The following is a 17,904-nucleotide window of genomic DNA, read 5'->3' as shown; positions in this document are numbered from 1 at the left end:
AAATAAAAAATAAAGTATTTAAAAAAGAGTCACATCTTCTTGTCCACTGTCTCTGCTTAGATCAGTCTTCTCATTTCTCAGCCTGAGTTCCCTGCCTCATATATTCTTAGTCCGGATCCGACTTCTCCCTCAAATCATATCTCAAGCCTTGAATAGCCATCTCTGGTCCCAGATTATGTCAGAAAAGAAAGCAGAAAGTCCAGATTAGAAAGCACTTAATTACAGGAATTTTAACAATGAGGAAGATGGTATTTCAAATCAGGGGAAACACTATTGGGATAATTAACTAATAACTTGAAAGGAAAAGAAATGTAAAGCTCTATTTTATGTAATTTATACAAATCAATTCAAGCACATTGAAGATATAAAATTATGAAATTAATAGAGGACATAAAAGCTTTCTATAACTTGGAGGCTGGAGGTTTTTCAGGGATTTTAAAGACTCTCAGAAGCTTTAAAAGAAAATGCTGATAGATGACACTTTCCCCAAAATGAAAAATTTTTGAGTTATAAAAACTTACCATAGAAAAATTAAAAACAAGTTACCGACTGGGGGAAAAATTTTAGAATATGTGACAGGCAAATACTTAATGACTCTGAGGCATTAAAAAAATGCCTATGTTCTTCTCTTTCAGGTTATTTCTTTTCCTTTACCTCCCTGTTTCCTTTCCATTATCCTGGTTCCTGTAGTTATGTATGGTTGCATACTTATTTATCAGAGTCTGGTTCTAGGATCCATATATGAAGGAGAACATATGTCGATTATTTTTCTGAGTCAAAGGGATTCCCAGATAGTAACCCAGCATAGAACTGGGAAAATGAACAGCAGACCCCAATCTTATCCAAATGAATATTGACAACTGATTACTGCTAGATGAGGAACAGCTGACCCTCCTAAAAGAACGCCCTCTAGACAGGCTGACTAGATTCACCAGAAGGGCAAGTAGTGGGGAATGGCTGGGGGTGCCGACAACACAGCAGACAGTAGCAGGGATATCAGAGCATAAGGGCTCTAGTGGGGGGAGGGAGGCTATGGGAGGGTGCCATCTGGGAAGTGGGTATAAAAATAAATTAATTAATTAAAAAAATAAATAAATGAAATCTGACTTTTAAAATGCCTATGAATTAAGTCAAGACAGAAACTCAAAAAAAAAAAAATATGAACAGGTAGTTCAAAAAAGCAAGGACCACAAATAGTGCCAAAGTTTACAGATCATTACTGATTAAATCAGCTATAATTAAATTTAAAGGAGCCAAAGTTGTGTTTTAAAACATAACTTTCACTTTTCAGATTGCCAAAATAAAGAGGAGGGCACTGACCACAGATTCCATTTCGAGAGTATGGGGACAAGGATATTCCCCTACACTGCAGGTAGGGATCTGGTTGGATAAACTTTTGGAAGGATGTTTTGGAGGCATCAGTGACCTTCTAAAAGAAGACTTCTTGAAACTGATCAAATTTAGAAAACCTAGATTGATGGGGAAACATTAATGAATATTAAATATTAAGGTAATGAAAAAATTTCTATGAAAAAAAATGTTCCTTTTTAGAATAATATGCCTTGCTCAGATTGTCTCCTCTTGGAATTCCCTTAATATGGGAGAGACTTAGTTCCAGAACTTTCCTCCCCTGTCAGTTTTCTCTTGGAGAAGCTGCAGCTTGATCCCATCCTGGGGAGGTGAGGAACATAGGACATAGTGGCCTGTGCATAAGTAATATGTACCACAATGTCACACCAAAAAGCCAGTGCTAGATAGACCTCTGGCAAAGACTTCAATGGCATCATACGGGACTCCTTCACCACAGGGGCTACTGTGATGCAACCTGACACCAACATTTGGCATCATCAGAACTATCTATCACTGTTTTGCAAACAATTTCTAATCAAATTACTGCTGCATGGAATTGAGCATCAACACTATTAGGAACTACAGAGCCACAGAGAAGGTGAGAACATAATCTGCAAAGACCCTGTGATCACAATTTGCCTCCAAACATGCCTGCCCAGATCCCGAGTCTTCCCAGTTTTCCCCAGGACCTCTGAGCATAAAGGTTAACATTGCCAAAATGCTAAGCTCTCAGAAAGTCCCACAGATTACTTGTTTGAAGGAAAGGCTTTTCTCCCTCAGCAGTATCACTCTGTGAATGTGTATGCCTAAATCAACTGATGTGTGGTTCCTTTCTATTCCCAATGAGTGGGGTAAACAGATTAAAAACTGTTCCCAATCTTCAGGCACCTGGACTCAAGTTTCAGACACTCTTGCCTTCCAAGGAGAAGAGTTCTTTCTGCCATAAATTAGTATGTTATTTATGTGAAACCAACTCACAAAAATAATCAGTAGGTGAGCATTCCAGTGCATATTTATGCAAGCACAAGCAGAACAGTCACTTGAATGGGTATCACACTGCACTGACACTCTTCAAATAAGCACAAGATGTATGTTTGTGCCTATAAATGTGATGCTTATTTTCATCTGTGTGAAATACAGGCTGCTGAAGAGAAAGGATCCATGCCTCTCTCAAAATATAATTGAAAACAAATTTAGCACTGCATAGTTGCACCTGTTACAAGGCTTCTTCGGCAGCTGACAGCCCCTCGAAACCACTGCAGAGTCAGGTTATAAACACCCCAAGCTGCAAACACTCTTGTGATCCTACCCTCACTCCAAAATCCTCCTAGGAGTCTTCTTCAGACAGTGTACTAGGGCAGTTCTAACAAGCTATTTCCTACTCTATGTGGGATAAGAGTCCAAGCTCAGTTTTCAGCTCAGGAAGGTGGTGGGAGGATTTTGCTGTTCATAATCTGAAGTTCTAGTCCGCTTAAAGGAATTAATATCTGAAAGAAACCCTTTACCTTTTAATATTCTGGTGAAGGGAAAAAAACCTTATCCTTTGGCTAATTTGATATAACAGTCTTAGTTTTTAAAAAGTGCCAAGCATGTTGGGCTTTGCACTGTCTTTCTTTACAGGTGGTTTTCCAAAACAAGAGCACTGTCCACTTGGTTCATAAAAGTGACTTCCATGTAGAGAATCCCAGCAGTCATTCTTATCTAAGGTGGATCTGGAAGGGTCTTTTCATGGCCAAGCCTACAGCTATCTGAGCTCACATCCCAAATGGAGCCCAACTCACCAAAGAAATGTGGTTACCAGGCAAACATTTAAGATTGCCCAATTTTGAAAATGTATCTGAATACCACAAATTGAATGAATCCTTTATGGGAAGATACAACAAGGATTTAAAGATCTGACTCAAAGATCTACTTTGGAAGATTTCTTTAGTGAGTCAAGGGGTACCTCTTTAGGTTAGATCAGGGCTTCTCAATCTTGACATGGTTGCATGTGTTTCTAAATAATTCTGTGTTGTGGCAGGGTCTATTCTATATAGTTATAGGCTGGCCCTCAACCTTGGTCTTTTCCCATTTTATGCCAACAGCACAGCTCCCCTGTGCTGTTATCCCCAGTTATGAAAAGCAAAAATGTCCCAGAATCGGCCACATGGACTCTTGGTGGTGGTGGAAACAGATTCCAGCTGAAAACCACTGACCTGGGCAAATGTGAAGTTTGTCCTTCATATAATATACTTCTTGATTTCTATATGTTTAGCTTTTTAGTAGAAGGATATTGACTTTTAAAAGGACCTTTGTATAGAAAAATGACTGGCTACCAAAATGTCACAGTTATCTTGAAATTCTGTGTAGCATTTAGGGGATATTAATTTGTGCACTTATTGGAAATTTATTATGATTATTAGTGTATGTGTGTGCATGAATGCACGTGTGTGCAGGTGTGTGTGTGCCACTATGTGTGTGTGTCGTGTGTGTGTGTGTGTGTGTGTGTGTGTGTGTGTGTGTAGGTCACAGGAAACAATTTTCAGACATTGGTTCTCTCCTCTCAGGAGAGACTCAGGTCATCAGGCTTGTATGTCAAGTGCTTTTACTGGTGAGCCATCTTGGTAGCCCAAAACCAATATTTTTTAAAGTTGAGAAATTGAGATTAAAAAAGAAGAAATTATCCAGAAGACTATTTATTTCTATTTTAGCACTGGAAATCTATTCCTGTGAGTACAGAGCACAATATCAACAATGGCAATAATAGCAGTTGCTCCCTGCTGAGAGCTTCTGCTCCAGGTACTCTGCCAAGCATTTAACAGACAATTGTTTACTCAAGACTCACAACTTGGTAGAGAAAAAGGATTATCTCCATCTTACAGAAGAGAAAACTGGCTCAGAAAAGTCAAGCAACTCTCTCAAGCTACCCACTGTAGTTACATAAATTTTGTTTAACACCTTTTAGTGAGTTTTTAAAATTTCAAGTATTTAACGTACTAAATAATCAATTTGTGATTTTAAAAAACATATTAGCATACTATTTATACTGATCTTAAAAGAAAAGGATAATTTGTATTTAATGCTGTGAGGACTGACTCCATACACACATATTATACATACTATACATTATATATGTGTGTGCATGTATTTGATAAAGTAAAGAGAAGATAGATTACAGTCTTGAAACCTGGGTAGCTTGTTGTACCTTGAGGAACTTGTTAAAAGGCTTTTCTCAGCCTATTAAAACAATCTGTGAAACTATGGAGCAATGTAAGGGTGAAATGTAGAATAATAAATTCCTGACATGGAACATTCATCCCATCTACTATGAGCTTTATGTAATTCCACTCAACTTTCTCCTGTTCAGGTTTATTTATTAAAGAAAATTCTTAATGTAGTGACAGGACACTAGAAGAGTATGCAAAATAAATCTATGGGCAAAATCAGAAACCGAACCCAAAGAAAGAATGTCAAATTTCATCTCTAACAAGCCAGGTGTGTTTACAAGTGCACGTGCCAGTGGACTTTCTTGAAACACTTGTTACTTATCTGATAATGTGGTAATGTGAATCTCAGTGGCTAAACATCTCAGTGGCTAAACATCTCAGTAGAAACTATGGCAAAGCACACTGGGTAATCAGTGTGCCTGAAAGCCGACATTTCTACTCATGTCTAGCGAAAGGAAAACTGAAAATGGTGCATTTCCGGTCATTTGGGCGTATTCATTTTTAAATTCTGAGTGATTTCCAGAGCATGCTTGGTAGACCACCCCAAACAGGGTCTTCTAGTGAACTACAAGAAACATAACTCTTCCAGATCTATATTACACATTAAACTCTCCCAGTTCTGTGGAAATGTAGTAACAAGCATCAGGGAAGCCAAATAATCCAGCTGCTGCTACTGCCACGGACAGGAAATGGCCCCATTCTTTCTAGGACTGGTGGGGTTCACATGCATAATAGCTATCTCACTTTCTCAGCCTAAACAAGAAATGAGATTGTTTCTTTCTAGGCTAATCAAAGTGAATGTTAATCTTCTCCAGTGATTTGAATGCACTTGTGTGTGCAGCATACACGTCCTACAGCAAAAACCCTAACTCTGTCCAATTTGAATTCTTCTCACATTCACCCCAGCCTTTAGAGGCTCCTCAATATTTCTCATTGAGACCTTAAGGCTAAGCAGACTCTGGTCTGACATAGAGGGAATGATACCAGCTGGCTTCACCCTGGTTGTATGACATCCCCTCTATCCCCCTGGTTTCTCATCTACATCATCCATGAGAATTCATAATACCTCAATGTCATGCTTGCCACAAGGATTAGACGTTATACATGTACCTTGGTGTACACGCTTGGTAAGTAACAATAGTAATCAATGAAGACTGTCTTAATCTCATTAATCTGGTTTAAACAGTAGTCCCAGTGTATCTAGGTAAAGTCCTAGTAATGGGATATTAGCATAATTTTTATCCTACTACCAATCACCTTTTTGCTCAGTAATGAATGAAACACTGCTCAATATAAACTTCTAGTTTATTGGTTTGAAAATTGAAATCTATGTTTGAAAATGGACATTTACTCTATCAGAAAAGAAGGATTACAGACTATGGGTCACCTAATAGGCTGTTCCTGTACCACAATTCTAGTTTTCTTGATGAGGAATTTCTCCTTTCTACAATTTCCCATGGGCTGCTTGGTTGGTAGGTATAATGCTCGGTGCATTACCCCCTGAGGCTTGGCTCATGCTCTGAAATCACTAATATTACGCATTTTAATTACAAAAGCCAAGTTGGAACATCAACATCATGAGTTCTTTTTAAAAACTGAAAACATATCTTCTTTATGAGATTTAAAATAGTTAACTGTAAATAAGACAGGAGTATTGAATTCTGATGGAGCATTTCTCAAATAGCTGCCAGTAACTTAGTGTTTACTGACAGGCTACTCTGATAAACCATCTAAGCTTCATAAATGAAAGAAAATTAAAACAAATATAACTACCATCTAGTATAGTTCAATCACCTTAATATGCAGATGAAGTGGTAAGACAGAGTGTCTGCTTGCCGAGACTGACTCCATAGTTACAAGGACCTTTTCAATAAAGACATATTTCTCTAAAGCAGCAAGGTACAACTTTGGAACAAGGTTCACAGTGATGTGACTGAAATTTAGGCTCCAGCACTATGTTAGCATGGTTTTCTTCCTCTCTAGGAGTCAGCAGTTCAGTGCCCAGACCCAACTCTTTAAATACCCAAAAGTAACCTCTGGTTCCATGTCCATATGAAAGGTATTCAGGTCTCCAGTTGATCTTCTTGACCCATTCATTCTGATGTTCCTAGGAGTGGCCCAGCTCTACAGCAAGACCTGATAAAGGGACAGAGGCCTGCATGTGTGTTGCCATGGCTACTGTCCTTCCTTTGCAAGTGTGATGTCATCTTTTGACTTGGGGTTGCAAAGGAAGGGGGCCAGTGTGGGATGGGGTGGTGGTTCTCATTTTTCCACTGTCAGCAGTGAAGGTTCTTGTCATAGCTGTTTAATTGATAGCAGGACCTCAGGCAGATTTCCGTCAATAGCATTTGGACTATTATGTCTGAAAAGTCCCTTCTACCTTAGAATTCTGGTGAGCTCATAATTTTAGTTGGTGGAGAAAGGTTGTCACTTACCTAGGTTAAACATACATGTGATGTATAATGTATAATATTTTGACTGAAGCAAAGATGTTATACTGTGTAGCCTTATGTGGCTCAGCTGAACAGTGTCAAAGGTGACACAACAGCCAGGGGCACATCTCAGGCAGCCTTTACCACTGGGAACATATGTGAATCAGAAATCTACAACTGCAAGAAACTCCTAAGGAGATGTAAGGCAGCTAGCTCTCTCCTTTTGCAGAGCAATTAAGATAAAATGAAGGAAACAGATTAAACAATGTAGGCTTTTCCTGCAGCAGAAACGCTTCTGGGGATTGTCTATCCATTAAAGGGTTAAGGGGGGGGGCAATGTAAAGGAAAGGAAGGGGGGCTGCTTCTGAACAATGGTGTGTCATCCCCTCCCCTTCCACAGCAATGCCCTACCTCATCACAGTCAAGAAGCTAAAGAAAGCAGATCAATTCCTTCCTTCAGGTCAACCAGAGCAGGCTTGGGTTTTCACAGTTAACTTCTCACATGTAAAACAAAAGTGCACTGATTCCCAGGGCCTCAAATCTGTCTCTAGCTGGAGTTTTCCCTAAGGAAGCTCAAGGTTTAGGAAAAGGTTTAGGAAACTCATTCATTAAAAAACTAGAATCTTCCTAATTGCCCCACATTCCCATGCTCCTCCTTACTGCCTCCTTGCTCCCTCTCCCTCCCTTGGCCTCAACCTGGAAACTTCAGCCAGGTCTCCACTAGCACAGAATGGATCCCTGTGGGTAGCTGAGAATTTGCATAGATACTTTTAAAAGAAGTTAGTCATTAAATCCACAGTGGATGAGTTAAACTGACATTTAATGATAAGTAACTGCTCCATCGTTTATTTGAGTCACTTCCAGGAGAGTAAACAAAACTTATAAATACAACATACACTTATGGGAAATTCTTCTTCTATTGCATCTATGTTTTGAATGCATTAGAGTCTAACCTTCCAAGAGGTCTTACAAAAGACTTCAAGGTTTGCCTTTTGTCTTCTGAGTGAATGAGTGGAAAAAATGAATTAATTACTCCTTTGAATCCTTAAGGGTATATATTCTCTCTTATACCTTTGAACAAAACAAGACAAACGCCATCTTTAATGGACTTGCATGAAAACAACTGACATTAAGGGTGCTGGCTCTCAAGCTCCTGTTTATAATTTATGACATTAGACACAACTTTGAAGCCTACCTCCTCCTCTCTCCTCATTGTCGTCTTCTTTCAGCAGCTTGCCAGCAGAATTATACCACTTAAACTGTGGGTCGGGGATGCCATAAACACTGCAATTAATCAAGGCACTGTTCCCCTCCTTGACTATGATATGGTCAGTTCTGGCAATGATTACAGGCACAGAGCCCAAGACCACATCAGTGCCATTTAAAGTGCTGTTAGCAGCACTCTTAGCAGTTGCTAGAGTAGCTGCTAGGATTACGAAGGGCACAGAAGGTAGGAAGCACTCGGTCAGATGGCTCTTTAACAGGTCCATCTTCTTTGCTCGCTCTGTAAGGCAAGAGATGGTTTGCCGATGGAATCGTCTATCAGACAACACAGTATTCAGAGCAGGCCACAGGACAAACCTGTCCTGGATCCATGGAGTTGGTATGTGATTAAAAACCTGTTAAAAAAGAAAAAGAAAAACTATATACATGCAAATAATAGCACTGATACTCAAAAATACTATTTATAAAAAGTTAACACTCCAGCTAAAATATAAACCTATAACATTCTTAGACAAAACATGTATTCAGGTGTTCCAATGTTAATTTATATAACAAATCATAACCATATACATTTTTTGTATTAAAACATAGTAAGAACAAACACATTTCTTATATTAAATCACCTTCTTTTTTTTGAGGCAGGATCTCATGTATCCAGTTTGGAAGTGAACTGGCTACGTAGCTGAGGAATAGACTTGAACTCCTGATCCTCTAGCCTCCACTTCCTAAGTGCTGGGATTACAGGTGTGTACCATCACACGTGGCTGTTATCCTACTGCTTAAAGTGCAAATACTGTGATTTGGGCTTTTTATTTAGCATTTATTACAAGGTCCCTTCCTACCCCATCACCTCCTGTTTTCATTGTGTTCCCAGTAGAGGTGTTTTTAACCTTTTCCTTTCCAGGAAACATGACTTTGGTGTATTTCACTAGTACCAGGCTGGGCTCTACCAGCATTTAGAAGCACTCCCCTAGAATCATTCTAGTGCTCTCATGACTCCGCAATATGGCTTCCAGGATACACACTTCCCTTACCGCATGCAAGTCCCCCATCCCTATGTGGATTCTCCAACTCCTCTGTTACTGTTACCTACTGAGTACTGAGCCCCCTGGTTTTGATCTTCATCTACCTTCCCGAGGCTGAGTGATATCAGGCTGTATGGAATGACATGATGGGTGTCTGTACTTCTGTGTTCAAAGATCTAAGGTTTGTTCCTCTAGCCCCAATTTCATCCACTCCTATAGCCATATCCGGTGACTTCATTCTAAATTCTGAAGTTCCAAGTAATTCTGAGGTTCTAAATAAACCACCTTAACTGCAGTCTACCATTCTTTCAGGTCTCTCCCTCGCCTCACTGCACTTTTCTGTTGTTCACAATCTCTCCACACGTGACTTCCACACTCTATTTATGATTCATTCAGACCTGATTACATTGACTACAGTCCCCAATCTTTCCCCTTTGTCCTCGCCACAGGTTTACTCAGCTAGTAGGTGACTTTGATCAAGCCAAATGTTTGTCATCTTGGCCTCTACATCCAGGAGGCAGAGAGCTACTTGGGAAGAATTGCTGAACCATATAATTACTATGATAATGAAGGAGAAGTTTCCAGCCCTTGCCAGGCCCTTGGTGGCCAGTAGGTGACTTTGATCAAGCCAAATGTTTGTCATCTTGGCCTCTACATCCAAGAGGCAGAGAGCTACTTGGGAAGAATTGCTGAACTAATTACTATGATAACGAAGGAGAAGTTTCCAGCCCTTGCCAGGCCCTTGGTGGCATCTGGCAATCTGTTTACCAGTATTCACTTGGTTCAGTATCCTCTTTCCATAATGCTTATAAGACATCTTCAGCTTGAGAACCAAGTGTCTTAGCCCAGAGGTGCCTACCTTCTCAAAACAACAGAGACCACCTTTCTTTTACTTTTTACCAAGGCCTGCGGATCATGAATCCTGTCTATCCACTGTTCAACCTTTGGAAAGCATTCTGCATCTGATGCTGAGTTCCTTACTTGCCATTTCTTCTCCAAAGTACCATTTTCTATATTATACTTGTTTTTTCTTGAAATAGCTCTTGCTCAGTACACCAATCTCTCCTTGTTGTGAAGCTGCATTCCTCTTTGGAACCATTACAGCAGTTGGCATTACTAACTATTCTTTCTCAAGATTCTCTTCCTGTGAGTTGCACGTTTAGTTGTTTCTGGTTGCTTTTTTTTTTTCCTTTAAATTTTGAGACAGGGTCTCACTATGCAACCCAGGCTGGCCATGAACTTTCAGTCCTCCTGCTTCTACTTCCCAGTGCTTAGAATCTAGAGATGAGGCTCCATTCCCACACCTGCTCTCTTTACTCCCATCTCCTTACTAGTTAACGCTAGTCAACTGAAATCCAGTTAACTTCCAGTGTTCACCATTCACCCCCATTCTTCCTTTAATTTATAGCTCTTTCTAAGGTTTTATCCAATGCCTTTTAGTCCCACCCAAAGCCTGCTAAGTCCAAGGTGCTTTCTTTAGTCCTCCTTTGTGGTCAGTATTGCCAACTTCCCACTGGACATCTTCGTCTGGATAGTTTGTAGACACTTCAAACTTAACATTCCAGAGGCAAACACATTATCTCTTACATGTTATATGTTGTATTTCTTGGATCCTTCATCTCCATTCAGGGTGCCACTATCTTTTTTAAAAATTATTTTATTTTTATTTCATGTGTATGAGTGTATTGCCTGCATGTATGTAAGTGCACCCATGTTGTGCGATACCACAGAAGTCAAAAGAGGGCATCAGTTCCCCTGGAACTGTAGTTAGGATGGTTGTTAGCTGCCATGTGGGTGCTGGGAATTGGAACCCAGGTCCTCTGCAAGAGCAGCCAGTGCTCTTAACCACTGAGCCATCTCTCCAGCCCTGGGTATTCTTTTTATAAATTTTTTTTGAATTTTTGTGATTTTCATACAATTTTATGGTATTTAGATCCCCTCCCCCATCTGCACCTCCCACCACTGCACCTCCCAATTTAATGTACTCTATTATATATACAATATGGCCTAGATAGTCTTATTTGTATACCCACATATCCCTCAGCATGGGTTTGTCCACTGTAGCCTGGTCAACCTACCAAGTATCCCAACTCTGAAAGAGACTGTCTCTTCCCCTCCCAGAAACCATCAGTTGCCAAAAGTTCCTTAGGTTGAGTTGGGATTTCTTATTCACTTTCCCATGCCTATGCTGGGAGCATCAGTAAATACATGTTCCTGATTTAACTTGTATAATATTGGTTGCATACATTCAATTCTTGACTCTGCCTCTTATGAGAAACTATATGACAGTGAGTCTCAATTCAGACTTCACTATCTTCTTACCAGACTTTTGTTGTAGCTTTTTGCATGATCTGCATGATCTGCTTGATCTTATTCTTTCTCTAGTTCCCCATCTAATGTCTATAACCACTGGGAGAGTCACCACTCCACAACCTAAATCAGACAGAGCCATTCCTTTATCTGCTTCTCCACTTTCTGTACTACAAAAAATTAAATTTCCTACCTTTCATTCATTCAAAAATATTTATTGAACATTGACTATTGGGTATCCACTATTCTCAGTTTTAGAGATGCAAAAGTAGGCAATGTTATGTGAAGCTTTGAGTATCATGGGGAAGAAGCATAAAATAATACATGTGTAGATAAGAATGCCGGCCGGAGATGCATGTTTTGAAAACTGCACTGTGATGTGCTTGGTGCTGAGTTAGGCAGTTAGGGAGGACCTCACTGAGAGGGTAACACCTGAGCCAGGACCAGAAACATCAAGACCTGAGGCAAGAGAGCTCCTGGAAAAAGGAACAGGAAAAGCAGGATCTTGAATGAGGAGGACCCAAAGGAGGGAAGCAGACAGGCCCCAGCCTTGGAGGGGCTTTGGAGGCCAGAGTAAGGAGCTGGAGCCTAATGCCCCTTTAAAAAAATATTATGCAAGGGAGGCACAGGATGTGGCTTCTCAAAACAAAACAAAACAAAAAAACAACCTCACTGTGGTGCAATATATGTGTATATATTATATATACACTCGTTTTAGGTACATACTTTAATGAGTTCTGAAAAACTTATATGCCTATGCAACTGTCATAGTAAACAAGACTTAGAACATTTTTCTCACCAAAAGTCCCTTTGCACACCTTTCCCAGTTTTAGAATTCATGATGATCCAGTTCGATTAATTCTGAATATGCTCCCAAAGAGTTAAGGTTCACCCTCCCTCAAATTTAGTTATCCAGTTGTTTTAGCACCATCTGTAGAGAAGACTGTCCTTTCTCTAATGGTCTACCTTCCCCTCTTGTCAAAACAATCATATGTGGGTGGGTCTATTTCTGGACTTTTTATTCTGGTCCACTGATGTTGACATCTATCTTTATGTCAATGCCATACTGGACATATGGTCAGCTTCATTCATCTACAGTGTCTTCTGAGTTTAACCCTGACACATAGGATGCTCAGTAAATTTGTCTGGTGAATGAACAGAGATCTCTCCAAGGGTAGGAATTAAAATACAATCAATAGAAAGAGGTAACTAGTGAAAAGAGTGTCAGACCACATATTTCTTTGGTAGGAAAGAAGAGTTTTCTCCACACTTCCCTTGGGATCTCAGCACCTTCCTGTCCCAGTGAAGTCAGCACACTCCCCACAGCACAAACCCTATGGCTAAGGGAGATAGGACAAGCTGTGAGGCATGATAGACCCTGCTATGACTCTGGATATTTCTTCACTTAACTGAACTTGTGGTTTCCTTTCATCAGGGTGGTTGTAAGTTGACTTGTTCAAGGCAACAGTTTCCAGGGGCATGGCTTCATGGTTTAAGTAGATTGGGCCAGGAGCCTGGTTCTAACCAGTTTTATTGGTTGTGTGTTTTTTGTCATGTACTTACCTAGCATAAGACACCTATTGACGAACAAGACTATTGGTTCCTTGTACAAGTATTCCTTATTGAATTCTAAAGGATTTTTTGAGTCTGTTTTTAAGTTATGCTATTTAAAAAAAGCTATCTTGGTTTTGCTTAATGCCTAATTGATGACCATCCCATCACCAGAAAGTATTGCAGTGACATCCAGCCCAGGTCCTTTGTAAGGACTGGAGTCTGAGAATACCGAAGCTGCCCTCTGCACGCATACTGCAGTGAGTGTGCTGAGGGCAAGAGCTGGGTTCTCTCATTTTTTATTTTTTTTACTTCCTGATGCCTAGTCCAGAGCCAATACCCTTAGGCTAAGGGCAAAATAAAGTGGAAGACAGGTCTTTTTAAAAAATATTTTTATCAATTTGAGAATTTCATACAACTCATTTTGATCATGGCTGGACCCCTCCCTCGTTTCTACCCCCACCTTACCACCTTCCTTCTGAACTACATGTTATTATTATTTGTCCTTTTTTGGCCTATTGAGTCTAATCTGTGTTCCCCAAGTGCTCCTGGGTGTGGGTCTTTCTCTTGAACACTGGCCAACCTACGAGGCATCACAGCCATAAAAAAAATCTTACTCTTTCTCCCAGCATCTATCAGTTGTCAACAGATTCTCAGCGAGGGCTGGGGCTTCTTGCTTACCTCCCCCATCTATGCTGGGCCCCCGTCTGGCTTGGTTTGTACAGGACTTGTGTGCATGCTGCCAGAAGTGCAAGAGATAGGTATTAATAAAGACATGGAATAAATAAATAAACTATAGCTTTCCTCCCCTGCCCTGCAGTTAGGGAGAAGACAGCAAATGTAAGATCAAACTGAATTTGCAAGTCATAAGCTATTTTCAAAGAGAAGCTGGCCTTGTTGATGTTGTACTTTCAAACACATTGTGTTAACAAGAATAAAGAGAGAGGGTACTGCGATACTATGATATTTTAATAATGTCAGCAGGTGCTTTGGTCTAGACATATAGTGATTTCTGAAAATGTAACTAGCTCCTCGGAGTCCCTACGTATAGACACAGCAACTTGCATTTTAATGTGGAAATTTCAGCTTGCAAACTGACCAATCCCTCTTCTTACTCCTATCTTATCTCATTGTGAAGTTACTAAGGGGTAGATAGTATAATTCAGAGACCATATCAGAGAGCTTTTGCTTAAAAATCATGAAAATTTAGTTTTGAAAATAAAGCACTGACTTGATGAACATTAATGAATTAGCAGCTTTATTAAGAATCCGCTCTACTGTGTACCGTGCTTTCAGTGTTATAAACTCAATAAATCACAGGCCAATCTGCTCACACTGTAGCTGGGGAGACAGATAATTTCAGCATGTTCTCTGAGTGATGTGGGCTTGGGAAAGTGTATGTAGGGGCGCTGGCCAGCCTGGGAGATACACAGAGATCATGTTTGTTGACTGCTGCTCAGATGGTCACACTTTCCACCCTCCTCTTGTGACATTTCCAGGGCTCCCAACGTCCTCAGGGCACCTGCAGTGTGTACTGAACTTCTGACACTTCTAGGACATCATCTTGCTCTTTCCTTTTTCATGCTGATGAAATGCCACATACAGATCTGTAAGATTTTCTTAGTATAATGCACTAGAGTCATATTTACACACTAGCCTCATGAAGCCACACTTCCATGGAATCCAGTGGCACTGTGTAAGGGTAAATTACAATGTATGGTCCCAAATACTGAAGACATCACATCATATGACTGGGTTTGGGGAGATAGTCTACAAATGCGCTTCAAAGCAACAACAACAACAACGACAACAACAACCCCCCAGAGAAACAAACAAACACACACAAAGAAAACCCAGACTGGGATCTCACAGCAGAGAGCACCATGAAAAGTTTAGTTAATAGCACTCTAAATTTGTGAAAGACAATTAAGCCACCAAAGAGTAAACATCAGTACTGTAATCCAGCATCCTACAATGCAGCCCTTCAAAACACAAGAACAAAGACCACAGATTTCAAGAGCAGGATTTAGCCAAAGCTACAATAGACAAATTGTTAAGCTTTGCATGCTTGCTCATGGCCTTTGAGAAAACTTTCATAGGACACTTTATTTTTTATAAATAAGACAAAAGTGAAAACGTTTGGTAAATGTCAAATGTTCTTTCTTTGATTTGCCCCTCCTTTATTCCCCAGCACTTACATTTTATCCAAGTATTTAATAAGATGTCCTGTCCAATTGTCTAATTGTATTTTCTCTCTACCTATAGGCAGTATGACTATTGTTCACATGTTTGTGGAATTGGGAGAAAAGGGGCCTCTTGTGAAGAACATTTTTATCTAAATGAATATATTGGTTTTTTTTTTTCTTGGCAGTATTATTGCTGGCATTTTTCCATCAATGAGGAGGAGTAATTTGTATAGTTATACAATGGGATTTTCTTGCAACAACTACCAAGTGACCACTATTTTCACTGGTGCATAGACACTGCCATGGGCACAAGAGCTGCCTTTGTGTTGAAGACATGTTACCAACAAATTTCCACCCACAAAGAGTGAAATGGAAAGGTGGGCTTGTCCAGATGGTGAGGGGAATGGTAGATAATGCCAAGGACACGGGGCACTCACTGGCTTTGAAGAGGGCAGTGTTATGGCTAGTTCCGTGTTTAGAAAGGTCATCCAGATCAGATCTCAGTGACTTGTGATGGAAAGGTCACTAGGAGACTGCTACTCTATCTAGGGAAAGAAGAAAGAAATAGAGCTTGAACTAAAAGCAAAGGGGAAGGAAAGGTGTGGGCAGATCTACAACAGACACAAGAATTAGAATGCATGGGATTTAAAGACTCTCTGAGAGCAGGTTAAAGTAATGCCAGAACTCCTGAGCAGTACTGTAATCCAGTATCCTAAAATGAACTAGGTAGTCTATAACTGAACTACCTAAGAAGCATCTCATTTGCCCAAAACAAATGTCTGGTATTGTTGCTCGAAGGGCACCTGAAATATGGAGTCAACCCATACTTGCTTGGGCAGCACTATCCACTTTTTGTCACAATTTTGGTAAAGGTCTCTCTGCTAGCAGTGGTCCAAGAGAGTCTATGGCAGCTCCGGCTTGGTCTGCTCACTTCTAGCTCTACTGTTCTACCACTGCTGGAGGGTGTTGCAAGGACAAGCAACAATGGCACCATTCAAAGGGACAAGCCATCCCAAACTCAGGGCTGCATGGTAGCATATCTCCAGAGAGGCTGTGGCCTATCTTACTGAGTGGTTAACTCTTAGAGAAGGACTAACGGAAGACCTCATGACACTATGGCTACTCCACTGATCTACTGCAGTGTTGTAACGATTTCTAGCTATATCACTGGGCAGAACAAAATACATACTCTGACTTACTGGACTGCTGTGACCAACCACCAGACAATACTATACCACAACTTGGAAGGAGCTGTGTAGGTTCCTGTTAGTGCAGTATTGACTTCACCATGTGAAGGCCTCTGAGGAATTTCACGCTTTGCTAATTTTTTTGACACACAAAAGGTATATACTTTTCAAAGCCAGATCTGTTTGAAATAATTATTTTTCAAACTTAAACATGAACTATAGGGCCCCATATACCAGATACATAATAATTTAATTATTGATGGTTGCTGTAGTTTGTTTTTTGTTACTGTGTTCAAACAATGACAAAAAAACAACTTGGGGAGTCAAGTGTTTATTTCCCTTACACATCCAGGTGGCAGTCCATAACTGATGAAAATCAGAGCAGGAGCTGGGGCAAGAGCAGAGGTAGGAACCATGAAGGAATGATGACTGTCTCCCAGGCTCACATTCATTTACCTTTTTTAAAAAATTAAAAAAAAATATTTTATGTGTATGAGTGTTATGCCTATCTGTGTTAAGGGCACCTGTGTTGTAAAATGCCCACAGAGGACAGAAGAAGATGTCGGATCCTCTGGAACTGGAATTATAGATGGTTGTTAGCTGCCATGTGGGTGCTGGGAATCCAACCCTGGTCTTCTGCAAGAATAGCCAGTGCTCTTAATTATTGAGCCATCTCTCCAGCCCATTACCTTTTGTTTACAGCTCAGGCCCACAATGGGCTGGACCCTCCTATATGAACTAGCTTCAAGAAAATATCCCACAGATGTGCCCACAGGGCAAGCTACTGGAGGAAATTCCTCAAGTGAGGTTTCCTCTTCCAGTGTGTCAAGTAGATAGTCAAGATTAGCCATCACAATGGTATATAATGTTAAGAAGCCATTCATGGATCATTATAACATTTCCCCCATATTAGCCATTGTTCTGATTAAAAATAAGGATGCTACAAGCCTTGAGTTTGAGCCCCAGTACCACATAAACTAGGCTCAGTGGTACATGCATATAATTCCAGATCTCAGAGGTATAGAGGTATAGGCAAGAGGATCAGAGTTCCAGGTCATCCTTGGCTATCTATATAATGAATTTGAGACCAGCTACCTGAGACCCTGTCTCAAATATATAAAATTTATAATATATATGTATATATTATATAATATATATTTAAGTTGCACAGAATCAGGAAACCATTTAAAAAGTCACTTTAATGAACAGATAAGATACTATTGACAACCTATTAAATACAAGTGTTTATTAAGCTTGATCGTCAGAAGAATTTACTCTAGGGATACGTTAACATAATGTTTTAAAGGGGAAAAGAAAATCACAAAGTTATACAGAGGAAGAGAAAAATATTCTATTAGAGCTTTTCCTCTGTAGAGATAATTATTAGACAAGGTAAAAACATGTCTATCAGACATATTTGTTCACTGAACTAG

The 17,904-nt window shown here is 40.0% G+C and overlaps 1 protein-coding gene across 2 annotated transcripts in view; it reads right to left on the bottom strand.

The window, feature by feature from the left end:
• Mfap3l (microfibril associated protein 3 like) overlaps nt 1-17,904 on the bottom strand; it is a 45,687-nt gene that overhangs the window by 10,205 nt on the left and 17,578 nt on the right. For both annotated transcript variants that reach the window (XM_029559545.1, XM_008824933.2), the window contains exon 2: nt 8,184-8,607. In XM_029559545.1, the coding sequence (XP_029415405.1) occupies nt 8,184-8,478 (295 nt within the window). In that variant the 5' untranslated portion in view covers nt 8,479-8,607. The remainder of the gene's footprint in view (nt 1-8,183; nt 8,608-17,904) is intronic.

This window comes from Nannospalax galili, unplaced genomic scaffold, assembly GCF_000622305.1.
Source record: "Nannospalax galili isolate Female #2095 unplaced genomic scaffold, S.galili_v1.0 scaffold109, whole genome shotgun sequence".
Classification (NCBI taxonomy): domain Eukaryota; kingdom Metazoa; phylum Chordata; class Mammalia; order Rodentia; family Spalacidae; genus Nannospalax; species Nannospalax galili.
This window is presented reverse-complemented; position numbering and strand designations above follow the sequence as displayed.